Source organism: Miniopterus natalensis, chromosome 11, assembly GCF_054644295.1.
Source record: "Miniopterus natalensis isolate mMinNat1 chromosome 11, mMinNat1.hap1, whole genome shotgun sequence".
Taxonomy (NCBI): Eukaryota; Metazoa; Chordata; class Mammalia; order Chiroptera; family Miniopteridae; genus Miniopterus; species Miniopterus natalensis.
In genome coordinates, this window is record NC_142091.1 from 51,112,052 (window position 1) to 51,139,376 (window position 27,325).

The 27,325-nt window shown below is 49.7% G+C and overlaps 1 protein-coding gene across 1 annotated transcript in view; it reads left to right on the forward strand.

Moving 5' to 3' along the window:
- Window positions 1-27,325, forward strand: part of OTOG (otogelin) — a 70,082-nt gene that overhangs the window by 24,611 nt on the left and 18,146 nt on the right. Inside the window, exons 22-34 of the mRNA XM_087822278.1 lie at window positions 6,462-6,569; window positions 8,472-8,610; window positions 10,227-10,361; window positions 10,660-10,806; window positions 11,092-11,211; window positions 12,870-12,986; window positions 13,623-13,779; window positions 16,415-16,441; window positions 18,926-19,093; window positions 21,224-21,502; window positions 23,670-23,787; window positions 24,495-24,574; window positions 25,061-26,838. Coding sequence (XP_087678404.1) covers window positions 6,462-6,569; window positions 8,472-8,610; window positions 10,227-10,361; window positions 10,660-10,806; window positions 11,092-11,211; window positions 12,870-12,986; window positions 13,623-13,779; window positions 16,415-16,441; window positions 18,926-19,093; window positions 21,224-21,502; window positions 23,670-23,787; window positions 24,495-24,574; window positions 25,061-26,838 — 3,373 coding nt within the window. The remainder of the gene's footprint in view (window positions 1-6,461; window positions 6,570-8,471; window positions 8,611-10,226; window positions 10,362-10,659; window positions 10,807-11,091; window positions 11,212-12,869; window positions 12,987-13,622; window positions 13,780-16,414; window positions 16,442-18,925; window positions 19,094-21,223; window positions 21,503-23,669; window positions 23,788-24,494; window positions 24,575-25,060; window positions 26,839-27,325) is intronic.

A 27,325-nucleotide genomic window follows, 5' to 3' on the forward strand; every position in this document is an offset into this window, starting at 1 on the left:
AGGTGGACTGGGATGGGAGGATTGGCTCGGTTCTGCCAGTGACTCTTCACGTGACCGCTCTGAGCAGGTCCTCATCTGTAAAGTGAGGGTTGAGGCCTCCCTCACAGAGGGGATTGGGGATGGAGGATTCAGCGAGAACCCTCTTTGGGCACCTTTGGGGGTCTCTAGGGCTATACGTGCTCCTGAAATGTTAGCTTGCATATGAATCTCCACCTGAGACTCTGCATTTCCAACAAGCTCCTGGGAGACGCTGGTGCTGCTGGTCTGGCAACCACACTTTGGGTAGCAAGAGTCTAAAGCCCTGTCCAACACTAGGGGCTCATTTCATCTAGATCTCAGAAGCCAGAGTGGGGTTCCTTTTTCAATTCCCAGGCTCCAAAGAGGAGGACAAGATAGGAAGATATCTAATGGCCTGGGTCACTTTTGACAAGTTACATGGCCACTTGGGCATCAGTTTTCTTGTCTGCAAGGCTAGGCTGCCTTTTGGCAGGACAGGTCTGAGAAGGCAGTACCCAGGCCCTCCTCTGATCCAGGCCTTTCACAGGTCACGCCAGGTCCTGGCTCTGTGCCAAGAGCACCAACAGTCTGGAGGGCTTAATGTTTGTAACTAGCTATGTGACACTTAATTTTTCTGAGTCTGGGTTTGCTCATCTGTGAATTGAGGGTAGTAACACTCACCATGCAAGGTTCTCGTGAGATTTAAATGAGACAGTGGCTGCAAGGAGCCGGCACTGCACAGTAGTGCTCCATGAAGACTCGTTCCCTTACCCTTTCCAGTGTTCAACCCCCATCACCTCCTGGGGTATTTGCCCTAGTGGCTCATGGACTGTATCAAATGCCCTGTGAGGAGCTTCTACACCTCCCACAGGGGCTTGTCGAAGGGAAATTATCACAGTCTCAACTTGTAAAGAAAGGGCAGGCATTTCCTAACGTCATGGAGAATCCTTCTGAGAGCTGGGATAAGGTTCCCAGTGATGCCCGAGTACTGTCCTAACAACCCCTGTTGGGGACCCTCTGGCCTCTGCCCCCCATGACTCTTCCCATAGTGTTTCTAAGAATTTCTGGATGCTGTGTATTGCTGCAGGTTCCACTGAGGCTGTCTGTGCCATTCCAGGGCCCTGGGGCCACTAGGCATCTCGCACAATGGTTATGAGCACAGACTCGAGTTAGGCTTGAACCCTGATTTCACCACTTACTGGGTGAGTTAGTTAACCCCCGAACCTCAGTTTCCTCATCTGTATAGCGGAACAAAATAAGCACTAAATGTAAGCAGACAGTGTTGTCTTCTTTCATTCGGATCCCATGCATTTGCAGTTGTCCCCTGAGGGGGGCTCAGAACAAGAGGGTCCTTTCACAGTTAAGGAAAGGGTGCTCCACAAGTTGAGGACACCTAGAGGACAGAGGCCAAAGCTCTAAGTCTTTGCATACTCCTCTCTGTGGTGGGCACAACGCAGGTGCTTAAGGATGTAGGTAGGTCTGCAGAGGGTGGGGAGGGAGCAATGGATGGTGGGTGGCAGGGAAGACCTCCAAGGAAGCATCGAGAGCCCGGGCCTGGGGCTGAAAGTGGAAGGCAATGAGTCAGCCCACTGCTGGTGTCTGATGCAATTATGGGGAAAGGAGGGGCAGGAAAACAATATTATTGTGTATCTACCCAGCAGTAGGCAGTGTGCCCAAGCCTATAATTAAATTCCCATAATAACCTTGAGAGGAAGGTGGTGTTATTTCCATTTTACACATAAAAATATAGAGGCTTAGAAAGGTTAAGTGGCTTTAAGGAAAACATAGTGGATTAAGCACATGTTTCTTTTCCTGCTTCCTCCCACAATCACAGTGAAATGTTGGTAATGGAGTAAAGTAAGTATAAGTCCCCAGGGACAGAGACTGACAGTGGGATGACAGTGGCACAAGATGGGTCAATAGTTTTTGAAGAAGGGGTGAGGGTGGATGTGTAGAAATTGACCTTGCAGAGCAGAGGTTGGCAGCTGATACTTGCACATCAAGAACAGCCCGTTTCCTATTAACAACTTTAGGGGTGGTGGGAGGGAGACAGGAGGAGTTGCAAGTCTGTGTAAGGAGCAGTTAAACCAATGGCTACCTTCCCCACCCCCTGGGGTCCTGAGACTGCCCTAGTGCCACCCAGCAGGAGAAAGGAGAAAGGTAAGAGTTTCTAGAGAAATCAAATCAGAGGCTTTGATCTTGGGGGGACCAAGAGGGATGAGAGACAGAGTGGAAACAGGGAAATTAAATGAAAGCCTACTGGGCCCCTAGCCTCTTCCCCAGCCTATTTCCCAGGTTGGTGGCATCAAAGTTTTTGCCTCCCAGACCAGAGATGAAAGAGAATTCTTCTCTTGATAATTGGCTGGGGCAAGAGAAAAAACAACACAAAACCCTAAAGAAATTGACGTTTGGGGGATTCCTCAAGAAAATGGTGGGCCCCCCTTAAATATGGAGCTTCCAGTCAGCTTTTGGTGCCTCACTGTGTGTTTTTTTTTTCCTTTTAATTTTTAAAAAGTGAGGCACAATTTACATGCAGTAAAATGCACAGATTCTAAGTATACAGTTTACTAAGCTTTGACAAATGTGTACCCTCTTGTAACCCACACCCCTCTCAAAATATTGAACACTTCTGTCACTTTAAAAAATTCCCTCATGCCCTATGGCTTTTCCCAGGTGATTCTTCCCCCACCCCCTTCACCAGAGTCTTCATTTCGGCACGGATGGACCCTGCCTGTTCTAGACCTTCACAACCACAGAATCATCTAGTATGATATCTGGCTTCCTTTCCTTAGCGTCTGTATTCAAGCTTGATCCACACCGTTGCATTTTCCAGTAGTTTGTTTCTTTTTATTGCTCAGCAGTATTCCATTGTATAAATATACAGTAATTCATTTATCCGCTCAAATGTCGATGGCTTATTTGGGTTATTTTCAGTTTGGGGCTATTTTGAATAAAGCCACTATGTCTTTCTCTTGGATGAACATGTCAGCATGGAATTGGGCCCTAGGGTAGATTTATGTTTAACTATGTAAGAAACTGCCACACTATTTTCCAAAGCATTGGTATAATTTTACACTCTCGCTGCACGCGGGTGCTGGCTGCAGCAAATTCGCACTAACACCTGGTGTTTTCAGTCATTTTCCTTCCTGTTATTTTAGTGAGAACATAGTCATAGCTCATTATGGTTTTAATTTGTATTTCCCTAATGGCTAACGATGAGAACTGTTTCATGTGCTTTTTGTGTATCTTCCTTTGTAAAGTGTCCATTCAAGTGTTTTGCCCCTTTTTTGTTTGGTGGATTTTTAAAATTGAGTTGTAGAAGTTCTTTATGCATTCTGGATGCAAGCCCTTTGTCAGATATATGTATTGCAAATATTTCTTCCAGTCTGTGGTATGCCTGTTTATTTACTTAATATGTTTTAATAGTCTAAAGACTTCTGATGAGCAGAAGTTTTAAATTTTGATTCTAATTTGTCATTTCTTTCTTTATCATTAGTGCTCTTTGTGTCCTAAGAAATCTTGGCCAACTCCAAGGTTGCAAAGATATTCCCCTATGTTTCCCTCTAGGAGCTTTATAACTTTAGCTTTTACATTCGGGTCTATAAGCTATCTAAAATGATTATATTTTGTATATGTTGAAAAATGGAGTCAAGTTTTATTTTATTTTTCTCTGATGAATATCTAGTGGTTCTAGCCTCGTTAAAAAGCACACACAAAAAAAACACCAGCCCGGCTGGCGTGGCTCAGTGGTTGAGCATAGACCTGTGATCTAGGAGAACGTGGTTCGATTCCTGGTCAGAGCACATGCCCCGGTTGCAGGCTTGATTCCCAATAGGGGGTGTGCATGAGGAGGCTCATCAATGACTCTCTCATCATTGATGTTTCTCTCTCTCTCTCCCTCTCTCTCTCTCTCCTTTTCCCTCTATGAAATCAATTAAAAATATATGTTTAAAAAACAAACAAAAACACCCAAAAGACTTTCTTCTCCTTATTAAATTGCTTTGGCACCTTTGTAAAAAATCAATTGCCTGAAAAAATATGGGTCTATTTCAGGACTCTCTATTTGGTTTCATTGATCTATTTTTCTATCTTTAGGCCAATATCACACTGTCTTGATTTCTAAAGCTTTATAGTAAATCTTGAAATCAGAAAGTGATAGTGCTCCAACTTTGTTGTTTTTCAAAGTTTTTTTTGCACTTCTAGGTCTTTGCATTTCCCTGTAAATTTAGGATCAGCTTGTTAATTTCTACAGAAAAGCCTCTGGGATTTTGATTGGGATAGTGTTAAATCTATAGGTCAATTTGGGAAGATCTGACATCTTCATACTAGTGAGTCTTCCATTGCACAAATATGGTATTATCGATTTATTTATAGGATCTTTAATTTCTCTCAGCGTGTTTCAGTTTTCACATAAAGGTTTTTGCACATTTGTTACTGAATTTATTCATAAGCATTGGTTTTTTTTGTTTTTTTTTTGTCCATTGCATCTAAGTTGTCAAATTTATTGGCTTAACATTGTACAAATATTCTCTTATTTTCCTTTTAATATCTGTAGGGTCTGCAGTGCTGTCTCCTCTTTAGTCCTGATATTAGTGTTTGAATCTTTTATTTATTTATTTGTTTTTTACCATCCAGTTTAACCAGAAGTTTGTCAATTTTATTGATCTTATCCAAGAATCAACTTCTGGTTACATTGATTTTCTGTTTTCTATTTTATTTATTTCTGCTCTTATCTTTATTATTTCCTTTTCATTACTTACTTTGAATTTAACTTGAGCTTCTATTCTAGTTTAGATATTTTATTTTAATTCTTTCTTATTTTCAATAGAAGAATTTAAAGCTAAAATTTTTCCTGTAAACATTCCTTTAGCTGCACTCTACAAATTTTGATACAATGTGTTTTGTTATTTATGTTGTAATATTTTCTAATTTCCTCTGATTTCTTCTTTGATTCATAGGTTATTTAGAAATGTTACTAAAGTTTGGAATATTTGGAGGTTTCCTTATATCTGTTCTTGGCTTCTAATTTAATTTCATTGTTGTCAGAGAATATACTTTGTATGATTTCAAGTCTTTGAAATTTACTGTGTTTTTTTTAGGTACAGAATATAGTTTTCTTGGTGAACTTCCCATGTATGCTTGAAAATAAAGTGCATTCTGCTGTTATCAGATAGAGAGCTCTTTAATTGTCAATTAGGTTGAGAGCATTGTTAGAGTTGTTCAGATCTTTTACATCTCTGATAATTTTTTTTTTTTTTTCCTATTTGTTCTATCATCAATGGAGCAGAGTCTTGAAATCTCCAACTATAATTGTGGACTTGTCTCTTTCTCCTGTTAGTTCTGTGAGTTTTTGCTTCTGATTTTTTGAGGCTTTGTTACTTAGTACATGCCCATTTAAGGTTGTTATGGCCTCTTGATAAATTGACTCTTTTATTATCATGAAATATCCCTCTTTGTTGCTGTTAATGCTACTTGTCTTGAAGTCTATTTTGTCTGATGTTGATATAGCTACTCTGTCTTTCTTATGACTGGAGTTCCCATGGTATTTCCCCCACCATTTTATATTTCAATTGTGTCTTTTGTAAACAGAATATAGTTGGTCTTGTTTTTTAAGCTAGTGTTACAGTTTCTCTCTTTTAATTGGAGGGCTTATGCATTTGCATTTAATGTAATTTGATTAGATTTAATACTACAATCTTGTTATTATCTATTTATTCTGTTTTTCTTGTTTTTTCTACTTTTCCACCTTCTTTTAGGTTAAGTACTTTCCAGTATTTTATTTTATCTCCTTTATTAATTTTAAACTATACACCTTGGTATTTTTGCAGTTTTTCTAGAGATTATATGTATCTTTCATTTTTCAGTTTACTACAAATTAATATTTTACCACTCTATGTAGAGCACTTGCAACAGTATACTTTCATTTACTTCCTTCTCATTCTTGTTATTGTCATACATTTTACTTCTATATGTGTTGTAAACCTCATAACTCATCTACATAAATCGTGCTCTTAAAGAAATTAAGAAATAATGTTTTATGTTTACCAACATATTTTCCATTTTTCGAACTCTTCATTACTTCATGTGGAGTTGAATTTCCATCTTCCTGAAAAACTTCATTTAACATTTCCTTTAGTACAGGTCCACTGAGCAGTATGGTCTGGTTATTAGTATACAGCTAGTGCCTGAGGGGACAACTGGCATCTAGCCTGTCTGGGGGATGTGGCTGGTAGAGCTTAGCCTTGCTTCCTGATGAATGGCAGAGACTTCCAAGCTGGGCCAAATCTGTGTCTGGTATTTCCAATTATCAAGGTACCTCTGAACCCCACTGGGCAGGGTGACAGTGGGTACATGGTCAGTCTCTTCTAAGGTAAATACTGAGGGCCACAGCAGAGTATCCATGTGGTTGCAGGATCCTCCACAGATGGCAGGGTCCTGACCACCTGCTTTTTGTGTCCCCACAGCTTACTCAGACATGGGGATGCTTGTTTCCTGCCAGAGGAGTGCCCATGCACTTGGAAGGGGAAGGAGTATTTCCCTGGGGACCAGGTCATGTCTCCTTGCCATACCTGGTAAGTAAGGGCCTCATCCAGACTCTAGCTTTTACTGGGGGTGGGATGGGAGTGGATATGGGATACAGGATCATGAGCATAGTCTAGCATGCCCCTTCCACCATGTCCATACTCATGTTGCGTGTTTGTGTGTGTTATGTAGGGGTTTGCCTACATGGACAAGTAAATGCATAGAAATAACCTTTGGGGGGGTATTTTTTGTGAGTATTTACATGAATGTGGTTTGTTCAGACATGTATATGAATGTGTGCATGCATATTTGTAACCATGATGATGTGTTTGCTTATTTATATAAATGTCTGTGTGCAGAAATCCAAAATGCATAGAGTGCATATTTGAATGTATATGTATGTGCATGTATATCAATAATTGGGCATTCATAAACCTGAATATGTTAGTGAATATATACAATTATGAATTTGTATATGTATACAGGTGTGTTTATATATATTTGTAAACACATGCATCTATTTAGTATGTGGGAATATGCATGCACAAAGTATGTGAATGTCTGTGTGCATTGGGTATACAAATTTGTATTTACATGTGATAAATGTATAAATGTGCATTTGTGCTTTCCTATGAATACTTACATGCCTATATATGCAAGTGAATATACATGTAAATATATTTTCATACAATATGTACATTAATAATGTAAGTATACATTTGTGAGAGTGTGTGCACCTGGATTGGATTCTATGGGAACAGATAGGTGGACCAGTTCTGTAGGACCTGCGCTGGGCCAAGCAGTAGGAGGTAGGAAGTGGGTAGAGACTCAACCTCTTAAACAGCCCCCCAGGCTTTCACGGCTGCTGGACTAACTCACGTTAACTCATCTTCCAAAGATTTGGATCCTAGAGGTGTCTTTGGTGATTCTTTCTTAAGCAACTTATTTTTCTAATCTCTACATAGCCTCTGCTTCTGGGAGAGCTGAGAATCTCTCCAGCTTTGTAAATTGTTTAAATGTGGAAATTATGCCAATGACCCCTCCAAAGCTCTTACAACTACTCTGACAATCAATGAGGCCTCTCAACTGGTGTCCCCAGGCTGGGCAGCTCCTACTGTGGCCACCTCTGCCAGATGCCTCAGATGTTACTGGCGGAGAGAGCATCTCTGAAGGGCACATGGAACCTCCCTGACACTCCCCCTGTGGCCTCGCAGCCCTGCAGAGGGCCCACTTGGCCTTTCCAGGGCTCTGAGAGTCCTGGTGCTCCTCCAGCCTTCAATGTGTCTGCAGGATGGAGGCAACCCTGCCACTGCCCTAGGGGGCCAGGGGACATCTCACGGATTCCTGAGCCCTGGCTCCTGCAACCCTCTGGTCAATGACCAAAGCCTTCAGCTAGAACAATGGGGCTATGATGGGGAGGGAAGGAGACAGGACCAAGAAACCTCAGCTCATTCCAGTGGAGCCTCCTGTCCAGTGGAACCCATGTCCTGCCCTGGTCACATCACATTCCAGTGACTGTCCAAAGAGGTCAGTCTCGGTACAACACCCTGTGTAAAGTAGCTTTGGGTCAGGGCTGGGTGCAGTGGCTCCTGGTCTGTCTGGCGTTTCAGAAATTAGTGTGTTCTGTATGAGCTCTTCCCAACCTCGCAGCTCTCCTGAACTCTATGTCTCTTGTAGGCCGAGGAGAGTCTCCTAGACTCAGGAGTTCCTCTCACCTCAATGAGTGTGTGCACATGTGAGTGTACACAGGTTGTGTGCTCCAATGGCCATGTCTCCTACATGAAGTAGGGACCCACAATCCTACCCTTCAGGCTTCTGTGGGAAGCTAATGATGTTTGTTGAACCCCCGACCAGGGGCACACAGTGAGAGTTAAGTAGGCAATGTCCCTGTCAAGGATATTCAGAGTAGGGATGTGTGTGCCTGTGAGCTGGTCCGGGTGCATGTGTTTCAGCGTGTGCCAGCAAGGCTCATTCCAGTGTGCCCTCCACCCCTGTGCCGCCACCTGCACCGCCTACGGTGACCGGCATTACCGCACGTTTGACGGGCTCCCATTTGACTTCGTGGGCGCATGCAAGGTGCACCTGGTCAAGGTGAGCTCCTGGATGTGTCTGCTTGGCTGGCTCCATGGGGACCCACAGCAGCTGAGGCTGCAGACCTGTCAGGGCGTGGTGATGCTCTTGACTCCAGTCTGACGCTAACTGAGCAGGTGAGGAATCTAAGCCCCGAGGTGTGGCTTTCCAGAGACAGAAAGAAATGCTGAAGAGCAAGCTAGAGGCTGGACAGAGCTCACCAGTCATAAAATACCCCACTGCCTGTCCACCATTATAACCTTGTCCTATTGGGTTCCCATGATTTTCTGTCTGTAGTAAGAGAAATTGCTTTTTGAGCTTTTATTATATGCATGGTGGTCTACTGAGCAATTTTTTGTGGATTATTTTATTTAATTCTCACAGCAACTCCATGAGGTCGAGTTGTTGACCCCATGTTATAGACGCAGCAACTTAGGAGTAAGGAGGTTAGTGGTGTTCCTCAAGGTCACACAGCTAGACAGCGGCAGAGCTGGGTCAGGTTTGAACCAAGAAATCTGACTGGAGAGTTGGTTTGCTTAAGAGGTCATGTGTAAGCCTTCAGCTCACCAGAGGGAAGAGGAATGGCAATGAGGGTGGGGCACAACAAAAGCAGGATCCCCCCAGAAGGAGAAAAGGGTTCCAGCAGGGCAGGTGGGAAAGTGCCAGAGACACATCAGGGACCTTGGCTTTGCTGAGGGCCTGTCTCATTATGTAAGAGTAATAATAATAATAATAATAATAATAATAATGACAAACCTTTTATAGAATGAGTCCTATCTATGGGGCAGGCACATAATTTCAAAACCCCACAGACCCCACTTTATTTTTTAAATTCCAAAGCTAATACATGCTCCTCACTAGCATTTAAAACAATATAATAGCACATATTAAAAACAAATACTCCTCTTTACGTCTCTTCTGTTCTCATTCTCTGTTCCGAATAGTCAGGTATGGATCCTTCAAGATCATTTGCCATCACACACACACACACACACACACACACACACACACACACACACTTTGTTTAGTTTATATGGATAGGTTTCTACAATTTGCCTTTTCCCACTTAACAGTGTACCTCGAACATTATTTCATACAGTCAGTACATGCCTTTTTCTGCCTCTTCCTGCTGAATTCTACAGGAAGGACGTGCTCTACTTTCTTCTGTTATTCCTCCATTGATGGATACTTAAGTTGTTGCCAATATTTAAATGCTCAGTGAATACTTTTGTGAATGTATCTCTAGACTTTTTAGAAGTGGAATGGCTATAAAAAGCATGTACATGTAAAATGTTGTTTAATATCTATAAATTGCCCCGCAGAAAGGCTTCCACTACCATTCTACCATTATCATTGTATATAAGACAGTGTCCCTTCCCATCCTTATTATATATTCATTCATTCACTCATTTATCAGATACTTTTTGGAGAGTCTCTACATGCTAAACACTGCACTAGGTGCCCCCAAAAGGAAACTGAGCTTCAGAGAACTGAAGTGGGTTGCCCAAAGTCACACAACTAATAAGAAGTAGAAGTGGATTGAAAAAAACTTCAGAATTTGTGTCCCTCTACCTCTGTGCCTCTCAGCAGACCTCTTCTCTCCTTGTTTTCACTAAACTAACTGGTTTTCTCCTCAGAGCACATCAGAGTTCAGCTTCTCTGTGATTGTAGAAAATGTAAACTGCTACAGCTCAGGCATCATCTGCAGGAAATTTATTTCCATCAACGTTGGGAACTCACTCATCATCTTTGATGACGACTCAGGAAATCCTGTAAGGCCCGGTGCAGGTGAAGGTTGTAAGGACAGTTTGCAGGTTAACAGGGGCCGGGGGCAGAAGAGGGCTAAGGACTGGTTTCTTTATCACAGAAGTTTCTCTGGGAGCCACTGAGTCAGCAGCTCAGATTGAATTCCTTGCCAGGGTCAGGAACACAGAGGTCAATGTCAGGGTATGAGGGAGGCATAAGAGTTGGTGAGGTCCTGGGGCTGGGCAGTGACTTGTAGCCAGGCCCAGCTGCCCCAGGTGTTGGGGGACACTCTTGCCTCAGGGATGACCATCTCTGTCCCCCTAGAGTCCTGAGAGCTTCCTGGACGAGAAGCAGGAGGTCCACACATGGCGAGCAGGGTTTTTCACTCTGGTGCATTTCCCACGGGAGCACATCACTCTCTTATGGGACCAGAGGACCACGGTGCACATCCAGGCTGGGCCACAGTGGCAGGTAGTCACATGAGTAGTGACCCTCAAGGGGCCCTCTGCTCCTGCCTGGGTCTGAGCCAAGCCACTAGGTGTCTGTGGGGGAGCTGTACCCTTATGGGGGAGCCAGCTGCATCATGCCTTCTGTCTTGTCCTTCTCCACCCCTTATCCTCTGACCCTTCTCCTCATGCTGTGACCCCAGTAGTTGCTTCTGGGTTCATGACAGTCTCCTGGGCTCATGGCGAACACTCTGCCCATGGTTCACCCCTGGCGAGCCTGCAACTGACATGGTGTCCTCTCTTCTTTCAGGGACTGCTGGCGGGACTCTGTGGGAACTTTGACTTAAAAACCATCAATGAGATGAGGACCCCAGAGAACTTAGAGTTAACTAACCCCCAGGAATTTGGCAGCAGCTGGGCTGCAGTTGAGGTAAAGCCTCCTCCAACTGGGTGACTACCTCCCCCAGCTGAGCCCTGGCCAGCACTGAGAGAACCTGGCCCAGGTCAGGGAAAAGGGACATCGGTGTGAGGCTGCTCCTGCAACTGTTCCCTCAGCCTCTGAGCTTCATCTCCAGCCCTAGACCATCCTATAGCCCAAGGAAACTCACCATCCCATTTCACAAATTGGTCTGCACACCTGCCCTGGACCAGGCTCTGGGGGAAGGGGAGGGACTGGGAAGGAGACAAAGTCTCTGTCTTAGGAGAGATGACCACTTAGCAAGAAGGTGAAACATGGCCATCTTATCCGCCTCTGTTCGAGGCAATCGGAGAAGGCTTCCTGAAGGAGGTGAGACTAGTGTGGTACTTAAAAGATAGGACAAATTTGGAAGGATGAATGTATCAGAGAGAAGAGCTCTGAAAAGGGAGAGCAATGTTAGGAGAGGCAGGAATAAGGGGGGTGTCCCAAAGGTTTGGGAAATGTCTGACTGAGGCTGCCAAGCTGTAAGCACTAAACTTGGGTCCTTGTCTTGGTTCATCCCGTGACTTGTTGGGTAACCTTAAGTCTCATTTTCTCTGGTCCTCTGTGAAGGGGCTGTGCCAGGAGAGGTATGATGAATTGACTTCAACTCATGTGACAACGCTGATCAGTGAGAAGAAGCTGCCAGGGATGTTGTGCTGAGAAATATCTAAGACTTGTGTCTGGCTCAGCTGGAAGGAAACCTGTGATTGATTAGTTATGTCTGCCATGGTGCAGTGGTGGAGAGTGGTGATGAGTGTTTCATATTTGCCTTTCCTGAACTGAGCAATCACAGGTCCTTAAATCTCTGCTAGGGGGCAGACAGAAATGAGCCTGTGCAGACTGGGGTCAGGAGAGCTGTTAGTCATGGCCTGGAGCTCAGAGTGATCCTAAGATGGAACACGGCTGTTCTCACAGCCTCAGAAAGGTGTACTCTGCCCCATTCTCATTCTGGAGAAGCTGAGTGAGTGGGTGACTAACCTTTAGTGCTCCCTACCTTTCACCCCCACTACTGCTCTTTCTCTCTTGCTAAGCCCCTTGTGCATTCCCTGGGGGGCTGTAGTGAAAATGTAGGCCTGAGGGAGGAGGTTCAGCAGATATCAGGAATTGTATTAATTATCTATAGCTGTGCAGCAACATTACCACAGACTCAACAGCACTCAGCCATCTGTGATTAGGATCTGTTTCTGTGGTCAGGAGTCAGGGCTTGACTGGTCTTCTGCCTCAGGCACCGTCAGCCCCAACCAGGCTTTCATTCATTTTGAGGGTGGGCTGGGAGGATCTGCTTCCTGCCCTCTCACGTGGTTGTTGACAGCATTCAGTTCCTTGCAACCATAGAACTGAGAGCTTCCTTTTTGCTGGCTGTTGCCTGGAAAGACTTCAAGATGGGTTCTACAAATAACACAACCATGCAATCACCAGCACATAACCACATCCATCCATCACCTATGCTGTCTTCTGTTGGTTTAAATCAAATTCTAGGTCCCTCCCACTCTCAAGGGGATGAGATTATACTAGGACATGAACACCAGGAGGTGGGGATCAGGGGGCCACTCTAACAGTCTGTCCCCCACACCAGGCCACAGGCATTTGGAGGATAGGGAGGTCAATAGCCCTGCCTTTGCCCTCAGTGTGCAGATACCCTCGATCCCCGGGACACATGTGTCCTGAATCCTCTCCGAGAACCATTTGCCAAAAAGGAGTGCAGCATCCTGCTCAGCGAAGTGTTTGAGACCTGCCACCCTGTGGTGAGTGGACCCCAGCCAAGGCCACTCCTGAGCCCCACCCTTCTCCTTGGGATCCCTTCTGCTCTCAGACGCCCACGCCCATCACGCCTCGGGAGAGACACCTCAGGTCTAGAGGGGAGACCCGTCTCTGCCATACCCCTGCCTCCAGCCTGCTCGGGTGAAACAGTCTGTCCCGTTTCCCCAGACAACCCAGGATAGAGTCAGACAAACAGGGCTTCTGTGCCCTTTCAAGCCTGTCTCAGCCTGGCTCTCCCTCCCTGTCAGGAAGGCCTTCTGAACAGTGGTCCCAAACCCTCACGCTGTGGCACCAGCTGCCGCCTGTTCTGCGTGCAGTGGAGAGAGGAGAGCTGGTGCTCAGCTCTGCACTGCAGCCTCCAGGGCCTTGAAGGCAGCTGTCAGACTGGCCTTGGCTGTCTTTGGGCCTGGCTGGCAGTTCATACCCCACGTCTGTTCCTCAGCCACGCCTCCAGCCCCTGGATCCAATGGCTTAGGCCCTGACCCTGCTCGGGCACTCTCTCCATCTGGTGGTCCCTTCGTGTTTCTGCTGCTCCCTGAGGCTAATTGGCATCAGTCAAGACGCTTCAGGATGAATATTCAGGATCTGTCCTCTGACCTCTGACTTCTGACCTCCTCTAGGTTGATGTCACTTGGTTTTACTCAAACTGCCTGACAGACACATGTGGGTGCAGCCGGGGTGGTGACTGTGAGTGCTTCTGTGCCAGCGTGTCCGCCTATGCCCACCAGTGCTGCCAGCACGGGGTGGCCATCGACTGGCGGACCCCACGCCTCTGCCGTGAGTGTCCAGTCACCCAAGGGGGAGAGTGGGGCTCTCTGTGGCCAGGTCTGTGGGGGACCATCCCTCTGGCTAGCGTTTATTGAGTACTTACCATGTGCCAGGCACCAACTGCTCTGTGTGTATCACTGATTTCTTTACCACCTGCCCTATGAAAAGGGCTGTTTACTTCTGTTTTAGAGTTGAAGAAACAGGGTGGAGAGAGATGAAGTAAAATGCTCAGGGTCACACAGGTCAGGGGTGGAGCCTGGCAGCAAACCTGTGCTGTTAACCACTTTGCTAGAGAAGTCAGGGGCCCTGGGTTCCAGACCCAGAGATGCCATTTGTGAGCTATGTGACCTCAAGTCACCCATCCTCTCTGGGGCTCAGTTTTCTCATCTGAAAAAGAACAGACTTGTCCCACCAGGTTTTTTGTGAGGAACAAATGGGATAGTGAATGTAAAAGCCCTTTGTCAGCTGAGACCTGCTGTCAGAGGCAGCCCAAGACATCAGTATATTTAGGGCAATGGTGGTCTGCGAATGCTTTTGGTTGCAGACTCTAATCAAGTAAAAATATTTAGAGCACACACACATGCATACATAGGTACATGCACATGTGTATGTAATTAGTATAAATGCATATCACAAAATTGATACAAAAGAAAATATTTGAAAGATGAAATAAAATATGCAGAAATTTAAATAAGTAATTACTATTTCTTTCTGCATACCAATGATCTTTCTGGTGCGAGCACACCTCACTTTGCAGTGCTATGGTTATTACACAGGCTCTGGGGCCAGACTCTCTAGGTTCAAACCCAAGCTCCACCAAGAGGGGTTGACCTGGGGCATGTTGTTTACAATGAGTTTAATCGAGGGTTAGGAGAATGTATCTACCTTGCAGGGTGCTGTGAGATTTAAATGAGATAACCCATGTAAAGCGCTTGGCACAGTGCTCTAGCTTTTTTTCATAGGGATATGGGTGCTGGCATGTCCTGAGCCCTGGGGCTCCGGGCAGGATGACCTCAGGAAGGAGGTAGAGCAGTAGTGGCCTTTGGCTTCCCTCTTCTCTGCCTGTTTTTCCCTGAGACCCTCCCACCACAGATGCCCTGGGTCCTCATGCAGTCTGCTTCTCCCTCTACTTTGATACAAATGCTCCAGGAAGGAGAAGGGAACACACATTGAATGAGGATCTGCTGTGTGCCTGGCCCTGGGCCTTCTGTGCACTAACTCATTAATATTCAGGTCCAGGAGTAAGAGGCACTAACTGGGGCACAACATAAATCATGTTAAAACAATATCTTTTAAAAATAAAAAATAATGCAAAAATAACTTTGATGAACAAAAGAGCAACATTTTAAGTAATGACAACATTAATATTATTGATTTTTCCTTTTGCCTCAACCTGGATCCAATGTGATCTGGCAAGGCGCTATCAGTGATCCTGTCTTTATTTTTAAATTTTGATATTTTATTCATCATGGATATTTTGCATTAATTTTGAAATTTAAGAAATATTGATTAAAATATTATATATCTTGGCTACTGAAATTTTTGATGCCTCCTTAAATTTTGCATCAAGGTGAGCACTAGCCTTACCCTAGTCCAGGATTCACAAATCTGAGGCAGATACTAGTGTGGTCTTTTATAAGATGGCACAGAGAGGTTGAGTAACATGTCCCAGTATGCACAGCTGATGAGTGAGAGAGATGGGATTAACTCAGGCCTGACTTTAGAGAGCTGGCTCTTGATGACTCTTCTGGGTGACCTGCCGTTAACCTGGTACACACTTGAAACCAGAGGCTTGGAGATCTTCTAATTTTCTAGTTCAGTTTTCTGAGCCCACAGATGAGGAGAGACAGGTACTTGCCCATAGCAACACAGCAGGTCGATCTTCTGACCCTAGTGCTGCTCTTTCCAGAGGGCAACACCAAATGCAAAGGAACAGTGTTGATTAGGGGGTTTGAGCTGTGAGGTGGAGTTGGTGGCTCTCTTCAGACCATACTTATGAATAGAGAAGCCTATCCTCAGCCTTTATCCCAGCTCTATCCAACTGGCTCCTCATAGCCCTGATCCTGGACTTAGGTGCCCTCTTCAAGGTCCTCCAGCTTACCCAAAGGGCTGAGGACTCTGAGGCTGGGGAACAGGCTGTGTTTCTAGGCTGGGCCACTAGAGGGAGCGCTGAGCACATGCTTGGAGGAGCTTGTGCCAGCCTAGTGGAAACTGCACCCAGGGACCTTGGACCTTGGAGGCCCCTTCCCACCCAAGGCTCTTGGCAGACTGACTTCTGTCTCGTGCTTGCGTTCCTCTGGGACCTTCCACAACATTTCTGATAGGAACTTCCACCCCTTGATTCTAATCTTGCCCTTTGGGACCACATAAAACATACCCTTTTGCCCAACATTCATTCCTTTATCCTTTTGATAAGTGCTGAGTGCCTGCTCTTGGCCAGGCTTTGAGCTTTGTGCTAGGGGCACAGAGAGGAGCCATTGTATTTCCTACACCTCAAAACATCTGAATCTAATGTTCTTGCCTGAATCTTAGAGTTTGGGAGGCAGGCCTGATCCTTGGGGAAGGAGGAAGTGCTGGGATGCAAGGGGCCTTAGCTCTGCCCATCTGTTCCAGCTTCCTAAGAAGTCTCTGTTCTCTCTTTCAGCATATGACTGTGACTTCTTTAACAAAGGTAAGCCCGTCCTCCCCAGCTGGAGTCTTGGGGTCTGGGGCACTGCCAGCCCTGTCCTGATGCCACAGCAGCATCAGTCATCTTGAGACCCTGCTGGTCCAGAAGAGCTGTGATATGGGACAAGGAGGGACCCCATCATGCAGAGAGAGCCCTCACAGTGCAGGGCCCAGGGATGCCCCAGAACTGTCCCTAGGAGCTTATCTGGAGTCCAGGGCAGGTCAGCTTCCTGGGGATTGTGCTCACCCAGGACAGCTTCAGTAGGAAGTAAAAACCAGTGGGTCACCCCATGACCTTCATAATCAAGCTCATCAGGCCCACGGAACATCATCTGGGGTTTACCAAAGTTTTGAGTTGGCAATGGCAAATTCAAACTGCTCTCCCCAAGGATGGCCTGGCTCAGCCCATCAGATTTGTCATCAAATTTAGCCAGGGTTTCAGGGTACCAGGGTATGCTCCCACCTCTGCATTAACTAGGGTGAAAACACAGGTCATGACTAAAGACCCCAGGGAAACTAATGTCCAGCAATTTAATCACTGGGGTCGGGTGGGCAGTGGGGGGAGGGCTGCCCAGGGGTGGTTTTCAGCACTGATCTCTGTCCAGCTGGGCCAAGGTCAGACCTTGACAGAGCTAGATGCTCAGCAGGTCCTTGGTGTCATTCACCTTTGACTTCCAAACTCCCCATCTGTCACTGTCCCTTCCAGGCACCATCCTGCCAGGAGCAGGCCTATGTGGGTACAGGCCCAGGGCTTTGTCCTCTTGTCCAGTTATCTGCATTCTCAGATTTTGGGCTGAGAAACATCCCCCTGGAAAGAGTATAGCAGGTGAAATGATAGGGGACCGATTAGAGACAAAGGTACCAGTTAGGGGGTCTGAATGATGAAGGCTGGGCCAGAGTATAGCATAATTCAGATTCTGCAGCCCCACCTAAATGTTAGCCCCTTGGGGACTCCCAATGGGCAAAAACCTTTAACCCCTAAAGGAATAAATCTGTAATGGGAGAATTGTGGCCCCTGGGACAGGCGGTATCCGTCTGACATCAGGCAAGACATTTCAGCAAGACAGCTCTGAGAGTTTCCTCCCTTCTGTGGCATTTTGGGTAGCAGTAACTGGCAAAGGACAAGCTGTTTCTAGCATCCTCCACCCACCCACCCACCCACCCATCCATTCCTTGCTTTGCTTTTCTACCCACATTTTCTCTGGTCCAGGCCCTTGCAAGGTGCTGGGGAGCCGATGGTCAACGAGAGCTCTCACAGTGATGTGCTGGAGCTGACCCACACCAGCTCTCTAGAGCCAGTTGTGTGTCCCTAACTCCGAATTCAGTTGGTAGTTTGAAATTGACCACTGGTGGGAGTATTTACAGCATGGAAATCAGCAAACACTACAAATTGGGGTTTGTTCAATTTTTGAGGGCTGATTATTAACTATTTACCGGCATAGTACTGCCTGTCTCCTGTCTAGTAGAGGAGGCACATGTGGACCCCGACTGAGATCCTCATGAGAGCTGCAGTGTGCCCTGCTCCGAGGGCTGGTGCAGTGCAGAGGGGGAGGGGTGATGTTTGTGTGTGGCAGGAGGGGGTGCAGGGAGAGCTTCACCAAGGAGGTGATATTTGAGCTGGGCCCCAAAGATCCAGTAGGCGTTTGCCAGGCACAAAATGGGAGGACTACTCTGACGGGCAGTGGAGACACGAGGTAGGACACAGAGCAGCTCTTTTGAGGAAGAACAAGAGAATTATAGTGCGGCAGGGGCAAAGGTGTGGGGAAGTGGGGGGGTAGGCAGGGGTTGGGGCATGAAAGGCCCCTAACTCAAGCTGGGCTCTTGGATTCCATCCTGAGGGCAATGGGGAGCTGTTGATGTGTCCCTGCAGGGAGTGTGGCTAGGAAGGTGACTCGGCACCTTGGGGAGGAGGCACTGGAGGTGGGAGCACCCCAGAGGCAGGGAGGTCAGTTACAAGGCTGTTATAATTGTCTAGGAAACCAGCCTATACTGACAACTTCGGGAGCCCAAGAGACATGAAAGCAACACATGTTTAGAATAAAGAAACACTAATGTTGAGCCCAAGCTTTCCTGGCCTTCATCCCTCAGGCTAGGGTGGGCAGAAACCACGTCTGATATCTCCTCCAAGTGGGGACCCTGAATAGAGCAGTGGCTGGCATTGTAGGGTCTCAGGCAGTGGGACAGGCTCATGGAGAGATGTTGGGGGACCCAAGTGACCCCTATGGGTGACCTTGTTCCCAGGCTTCCTGTGAAATGATTCAGGTGCTATGCAGAGGGCCATTCACCATCAAGGGCTGACAGCCTGGGGTTTCTGCCCTTCCTTCCTTATGGAAATCAAGGACCCTAGGGCTTGGGGTGAGGGAAGTGACCAAGAGCCTCTCCTTGGCACCCTCCCTCATCCTCACCTCTGCCAGGGGTGGGCAGGTAAGGATGGGAGGTGGGCAGAGGCCCAAGGAGGCAGGGCTCATGACTGACCCTTTCTCTCCAGCACTAGGTAAGGGTCCCTACCAGCTGGCCAGCCAAGTGGCCAGAGGCGCCCTGGTGGCCACGAAGGCAGCAGGTGGTGCCATAGTCCTAGTAAGTGCAGAGGATGTGGCCCCAGGGGACATTGTGAACTTCCTGCTGACAACTGCACTGTACAAGGCCAAGGCCCACGGTAAGGCCCACCTCTGGGGAAGACAGTTGCCAGAGGAGGGAAGGTGCTGAGGGTCTAAACCATCAGCAGTAGCTGAAGAAATGTGGGGCTCTAACAGGTGTCCCTTTCCCAGCTGAGACAGGGTTCGACGTCAACCTCTTAGCTTCTTTGAAGAGACACCTTCCATCTTCTTCCTAAATAAACCAGGGAGGCCAAGGTCCAGAGGCACCTTTGAACCTGGCTTTACACAATAGCTGTGTTCCGGAAAAGCAGGTGCCTGCGCCTGCTACTTCTCCCTCTGCCCACTCCCCTCCTTGCTCTCCCTTCTCCCCTGCCTTCTCCCCGCCTTCTCTGCCCTTCCCCCATTTTTAAGACTGGAGAGACTGTAAATGCCAAGGGGGAACTGGCCGGTGTCCTGACCCCAGCAGGGCTTCCCCCTGTGAATGGAGGAGCGGACTCCTGATTGACTCAGGTTATGGTCCTGAGCTCCGGGCAGGTGGGATACACGGGCTGGAGCTCACCTGGAACCAGCCACAGCCTCCTGGGTCTCAGACCACCAGCAACCCTGAGGGCTTAGCGTTAGAGGGCATTAGTCCTCTCTTCAGAGTTTAGTAGTGCTTGAGTGGTGACAGATCCCTGCCCAGAGGGGACTTACCCCTGTGTGGTGTTTGTGCTGGGCCCTGGGCCAGCCAAGGGCTCAGTTCACCAGTCCCAAGAAGCCTTCTCTTCTGGGCCATTTGTGCGTGTCCCAGGGTGTGGTCACTGTGACCAGTGTTTCTCCCTGCAAATCCTGCTGGCTCCATCTAGTCAGTATCTTCCTAATCCCAGGGATGGTCTCTACAGCCAGTCCCGGCATGCACTAGAACCCTGAACCCAGACAGAGTTCATCGCAATCTAAGAACTGAAGTTCTCAGATTCCCAGGGCCTGCCATTTATCTAGCTCTGAGGATCTACCCCCTTTCTCCTCCCCTCCCTCTCTCCTTCTCCTCTCATCTTGCCTCCTTCCCTTCACTGAGCCCTAATCCCATGCCAGGCACAAAGCTGGGCTCTGGAAAATCAGGGATGTAAGAGGCACCATCCCCGCCCACCAGAAACCCACAGTCTCATCCAGGAGACAGACATGGTCTAAGGCAGTCGCAATGCCTGTGGGGACACTTAGGAGGAGCCCCTGACTCAGTCCTCGGGAGTCAGGACAGGCTTCTTAGAATAAGTGATGTTCCCCTGTAGGGTAGGAAGGAAGCCAAGCTCAGAAGGTGGATTCTTATGCTGAAGACAGTGGGGAGCCATGGAAAGTCTTTAAGGAAGCAAGGTTCACCCCAGCTCCAGGCACAGCCAGAGTTCCCAGCTATGGGTGTTGTTCATGGTGGTGTGAGCCAGGGATGCAGTAGGAGGTACCAGGAGGAATCATGTCACTGCAGGAGGAGACCTGGGGGTGAGGAGCCAGGCACTGAGCCACAAGGTCCAGGAGTACCCCCCCAAGAATACTTCCTTCCCAGACCTGTGTGGCCCTGTTTGAAGAAGAATGTCTCACAACCCTTCAGATGTGATAGGCCATCTGTTAGTGCGAATTTCCTGTTCTCCATTCAAAATTTTAGTCTAGTAAGTAAGGTCTAGTTCAGAGGAAGTGTTGATTTTCCAGTGGTTTTATGGGCATATTAAGCAGAGTAGCCTGGCCTTGGAGAGCATTCCTGTGGAGAGGATCTCCAGCCTCCATCGCAGTCAGGCCTGGGTTTCATGGGCAGCTGGGAGCAGGGTGAAGACCCAGCGAGGACCCAGGCTCCCACCCTCACTCTATCCTGTGTTCCTTCCCCCCTGTACTGTGTCCAAGGTACTGGATAGCAAAAGAGAAAGTGCCTTCCAGGTGACATCTGGGGTGGCTGCATGGAGGAGGTATCCCTTGAAGTAGGCCTTGAAGGATGGGAAAAAGTGTGATGGGGAAAAATGGAGAGTAGAGAATGTCCTGGGTAAGGAGGGGGGATATCCAGCCAGTGGTGGGCCCCACTCTCTAGAAATGGGCCCTGTGGATATAAGAGAAAGAGTAGGGGAAACAGACTGTGGGGCTCTGGGCAAGTCCCTTCCACTCTCTGGGATACTGTTTTCCTATCTGTGGGCCCTTCTGTGTGCTAACTTTACCCACGTGGCTCTTTGCAGACCTGGATGTGGTGTCCCTGGAGGCAGCAGACAGACCCAACTTTTTCCTCCACGTCACAGCCAATGGGTCTCTGGAACTGGCCAAGTGGCAGGGCAGCGATGCCTTCCACCACCATGCCTCCTTCTCCCTGCACCAGGGGACATGGCGGGCAGGCCTGGTGGCTCTGGAGTCCCTGGCGGAGCCTGGCTCTTTCCTGTATGTGTCAGGCCCTGCGTTGGCCCTTCGCCCATACGAACACACGGAGGTGTTCCGCCGGGGCACACTCTTCCGCCTCCTGGGTAGGTGTCCACCCTGCCATCACCCCGTCCCCTCTGCCCCTTGTTCAACTGCCCTTCCTGCCCTCTCCCCACTCACCTTTCCAGTTGCCCCTGAGAGATGGAATCCTTACTCCCCTGGCACGGGGAGGCCACGTGGGTGCCACCCCTGGGATGAGAGGTGTCCTGGCCTCCATGTTGGTGGCCTAGGGAGCTGTAGGCATTGTGGTTGGGGCCCAGCCAGCTTCCTGGGTCTCACCTACTCCCACAGGCCATTTACACAGTCTAAAAATAGGGCAGCCTTTGTGGAAACGAGGGAGAAGTGATCGCCGCCACTGCTTACGTAGCCCTCTGGCTCAGGTTTCGTGCTGATGGGGGCACATGCCTCCCCTGTGAGCCAGCAGCCTCTCCCTGGTCCCCTTGGAGGCCCAGGACCCTGGGTAGTGATGGGCAACACGTGTCTTTTCCAGCCAGGACTGGAAAGGCTTTGCCATCCCCCTGCCAGTGTGTCTGCCCCCAGACTACTTATTCTCTGCCTGAACCCTGGAGGAAGTGATCAAGATTTCTTTACCACTCCAGGGCGGCCACTCTGTCCCACATGTGCGCATGTGTGTTCACGCCTGTGAAGGCACCTAGTACTGTATGAATGGATCCACACATGTGTACACATGTCTCCAGCCAGGCTTGTCACTTATCACCCCCCCACCCCTCCCTAACCCCCCCCCCCACACACACACCAGGCTGGGCCAGCTCACTCTTACATTCAGTGGTTATCTATCCAACCCACCAGAACCCCACCTAGGACAGGTTCATCACTGGCTATGATGGCAGGACTGTCCCTTTCTGGAAGACACTGAACTGAGGCAGAGTAGAATGAGCCCAGACTTTGGAGCCAGACAGCCTTGGGTTTGAATCCTGACCTTCGTCCTTGGCACTTGGAGGAGAGCCCTGATCTCCCTGTTTCTTCACCTGAACAATGGGGATGTTTGCCTCAGAGAGTTATTGTGGGATGATTGATTGTGTCTCTTAGACTTTGCTTTGGGCCTGACTTAGATAAGTTCTCAGTCTGGTCCCAAGGATCTTGGAAAAGCAGGTTTCTTCACAGTCAGCAGTAGTGCGGGGATTAGAAAGTCAGGAAGTGGCTGCCAGGGTGGGGCTGCCAGGGTGGGCTGCTCTCTCCAGCCTTCTGTGGAGCAGGGACCGGTCACTTGTGCCAAGGAGGTCTAGAGTTTTGTCTGTCTTGAAGTCCCCCCATAGGCTACATACTCTTTCCCTGAGGATCTCTCATTTGCCAAGGCACTGGTCACAGGCCCTTTTATGAGGAACTCTCTCCTGGGAGAATTGAATTTTCCCAGCATCTTTTGTGCCTCAGTTTTTTCATCTATGAAATGGGAATAATAATAATGCTACTTCATAAGATTGTTGCAAGGATTAATGAGTACATACTTTTGAAATGTTAAGTGTTGTACTTGGTGCTATTTAGGAGTCGGATGTTGCTATTAGTAGCCCAAGTTACTAGGGGCAACAAATATAGTGCTCCGGCAAACTCCAGCCTCCAGTTCTGAGACTGGCTACTTCAGGGAGGCTACTTAGGGTAGGCCCTCTGGGAACAGAGAGGGTAGGGTTTGTAAAGAACAGCTCTCTCGTCTGGCACGAGATGCCCCAGAGGGCCTTGGGCTGAGAGGAGAACTGATTCCCCCAACATCTCCCCTACCCTTCAGGGGAAAGCCTCTTGCCGCCATGGAGGTCTGCAGTGGCCTGGCCAGAAGCAGGGCAGGGAGGGAGGGATTGTATCCTGGGGTGCGGGGCAAGCCTGACCACCAAGGTCCAAGAGGGGTAGGGTGACCGGCAGCCTTATAGAAAGATCAGGGGTCGCAGCCTCCTCTCGGCCACCCCTCAAAGCTCAACTCCAACTGCCTGCTCCACAGCGCCCCCATGCTCAGCCCCTACACCAAGTTCCCTGAGCCCCCTCCCAAGGATCCTCTAGGCACTGACCCCAACTCTCAGGGATACAGTCTCGCCAAGATTGGGCTTTTGGTGTACTTGTCTCCACTTTTCCCACATGAGCCCATTTGTCTCTTGCACGGGGCAGGGTGGGTGTGGGCTGAGCTGGGTCACCTCTGCGCTCTGGCACCTCCTCAGAGCTGATGCCCAGTCCTTGGACGGACTCTGGGGCGGGTTGCCTTTCCAGATGCCAGGCCACCGGGGGCCGCCTACCCCACCTGTGAGTGGCGCTACGATGCCTGTGCCAGCCCTTGCTTCCAAACCTGCCGGGACCCCAGGGCAGCCAGCTGCCAGGATGTGCCCAGGTGAGATGGCATGGCATCAAGGTGTGTGCCTTAGCATGTAGAGCATACATGTGTGGGACTGGGCTTGTGCATCATCTGTGGGAGGAGGCATGAACATACATCATGGTGTGTGTATACTCACATATAGTTACATACGCTTGTTCTATGTGCTGTGTATGTGAGGGGTGTGTACCGGGGTGAATGTGCATCGCGTGGGCATGTGTGACTATCTGCACACAACATGCGTATAGCTGAGCCCGGTGTGTTTGTGTGTGTACAGGTGTGCCTGGGCTTGTACAGCTGTGTGCACATGCATGTGTCTGAGCTGCATGTGTTTGGGTGCTGGTGCAGCTGTGTGCAGGAGTGTGTGTGATGTTTGTAGTGGTCTGCGTGGACGTGTACGTATGTCTGTATGAATAGTTTTGAGTCCTGCAGGCGTGGAAGGGGTGTATGTGAGAATGTGCCTGAATAGAGACATGTGTGCACAGTGTGTGCATAGCTGGTCCTTGTTTGTGTTTCCCTCTCAGTCTGAGGGCAGGAGTATGCAGCATGCATGTTGAGGTATGTGTGCTCCTGTGTGACATGTGACAGTTTATGGAGGTTCATGGGAGAGTGTACATGATAAGAACACACACACAAGAAAGAATGAGTCCTGTGCTCAATCCAGGCGGAAAGAGGCAACCCTCCCTGCATCCCAGACCACTAACCACTGCCTGCTCTGTCCTCAGGGTGGAGGGCTGTGTGCCTGCATGCCCCACCCCCAAGGTCCTGGATGAAGTCACACAGAGATGCGTCTACTTGGAGGACTGTGAGTGGCCTGCGTTTCTCATCCCTCCCTCAGATTGGCTGTAAGCCCCCAGGGTCTCATGGACCCATCATGCCCAGAACCCCCAGGACCCTGGAGGAGCGGGGTCAGCAGAGGGGCCTCCTGAATGAGACCACTGTAGAACAGGCTGATACCTCACCCAGCCCATTCTCCTGGTTTCACAGAGAGACAGAATGAGGCCCAGAGTAAGGAAGTGACTGACTTGGAGTCACATGAGGATATGGTGCAGCCAGACTTAGACTGGGGTCTCTTGGCTCAGGGCTCAGGGTTTGAAGTATGGGCTGAGTTCTCTGAGTCATCCACATGGCAGAGGCCTAGAGATTGGTCAGGCAGCCTAACTGGCTGTGGGAAGCTGTTTTCTCTTACCTGGAGGACAGTTTGGGAGCCTAATATCCCAGCCCTGCACAGTGGTGACCCCTGGGGCAGCAGCCAACCCGCCACCTGAGCCTCTTCTCTCATCTGCCCCAGGTGTGGAGCCCGCGGTTTTGTTTCCCACGGAGGCCCTTGGCAATGAGACCTCGCCTCCCAGTCAAGAACGGCCCACCCCCAGTGACCAGGAGCTACAGCTTCCACAGGACCCTGGGGCCCCCTCCCATAAGCCAGCGCTCACCCCAGCCACCCCACTCACCACAGCCCTGAACCCACCCACGGCAGCCACTGAGGGGTCAATGCTGCCTCCGGCCCCCACGCCGGAGCCGCCGGGGGTGGCTGCATCTAACCTCCCTGCCCACTCCACAGAGGCCCCGGCCAGCAAGGGCGTGATCGCCAGGCCCCTGACCACCCACACCCCAAGGTCCTCGTCCCTCCCCCATTCGCGGCAGATGTCCACACCCGGCATGGGGTTGGGTGCCATGGAGACGACCAGGGTAACCGTGACCTTTGCAGGGAGCCCCAACATTACAGTCTCCTCCCAGTCACCCCTTGCACCTCGCTTCCCACTCATGACCAAAGCGGTGACGGGCCCAGGCCCAGGCCCAGGCTCCTTGCCTGTTAAGACAACACCCTTACAGGCTTCACCGAGCCTGGGCATGCCTGTAGTTCCCTCCTCCAGGCCTGTGGCTTCCCCTGCACTGACCTCCAGGCCCCCCACTTCCTCAGAATCCCATGAGGCTTTGCTGACACCTGCAGTGACGAAGGTCACGAACAGGACAGGGACCCCCCAGCCCATACAGACCCAAAGCATTCCCAGTCCCAGCAGCCCCCCAGCTGAGGCTGAGACAGCAGCAGAACAGGCTCTTGTCAGTCCTGTGGTGACCCAGGACATGGAGATGGTGCTACCCACAGAGAAGGTCCACCCTGGGCCGGGCCAGCCCACTGGCCTGCCACCATCCCCACTTCCCAGCCCACTCCCCACTGCCCCACCCTACCCCACCTCTCATACCACCACAGCCACCAGGCCTCCAGCGTCACCCGCAGGGACTCCGGCTGCCACCAGCCTCTCCACGGTTGCTCATGGGCTGGGGGCCACACCTTTCGTGTCTCTGGAGTCAACTCGGCCACCCCAGCTCCTCTCTGGCTTACCCGCCGACACCAGCCTACCCCTGGCCAAGGTGGGCACATCTGCTCCAGTGGCCACTCCTGGTCCTGAGGGCCCTGTCATCACCCCTCCACTCCAGCAACAGGCCACATCTCTCGCCATGGCCACAACTCCATCTGCTCGGACACTTGACCCAGTCCTGCCTCTCACCCACGTGGCCCAAGTGCACCCACCCAGCCACACAGTCCCTCAGGCAGCAGGCACAGTGCCAGGCCCGCTTCTTGGAGCCACATTGCCAACCTCCGTTGTGGCTGTGGCTGAGGGGGTGGCCTCCACAGTATCTGTTGCCCCACGAAAGAGCACCACGGAGAAGATGGACATCCTGTCCAAGCAAGTGTCTGTGCCCACTGTGGTACATGGCTCTGCCCAGGAGGTGCCCATAGAGCTCACGCCTGCTGTGGCCCACATTCTTGCTACCTTGGTGACCGAGGCCAAGGGCCCCTGGGCTGGCACAGTGCCACTAGTGCCCACATCCTATCCCCTGAGCCCTGTTTCGGCCAGGACCGCTTCCCGAGAGAGCTCACTGGTTCTGCTCCCTCAGCTCGCTGAGGCCCATGGAACCTCGGCAGGACCTCGGCCCCCGGCAGAACCAGTGGGAGAGGCCACCACCGAGCAGTCTGGGCGCTCGGTCTCAGTCCAGAGTGTCTCATCGGCTTCAGCCATGGCCTTGGCAACCACCACTGAGGCCAATGCATCTGCAGTGTGTGTTGTGAGTGACTTATCAGGTTCTGGCCTCCTGTATGTGGACCCTCCATGCCTTCCCTCCTCCCATGCCCCTGGGCTTGGGCACCACCCCACTCACATTCCTGGGCTAGGGGAATCCTGCTGCAGCTTCTTAACCGGCTGCTAGGCTACAAGATGGGGTGTAGTCACTGTCTTCACCTCTGCCCCAAGCCCTCCTGGAGCCTGAAAGATTCTCCAGGCTCCTCTGGGTCCCTGATACCATAGAAGGGTCACACTGTGCCCCCCACGGGGGCCCCAGGGGCTAATCGAATGGCTTGGTGTGATGTCCAGAGTGTGACAACATGGATGTGTCAGTGTGCATATTTGTGTCTAGGTACCTGCGTGGGACTGTGTGTGCACACAATTGTGTTCGTGTGTGTTGGACTCTAAGCACTCATATCTGTGTGTGTGACACATGATTCTGAGAGACTGTGTTTGTGCATTTGTGAGATAGATAGATCGATAGAATGTGT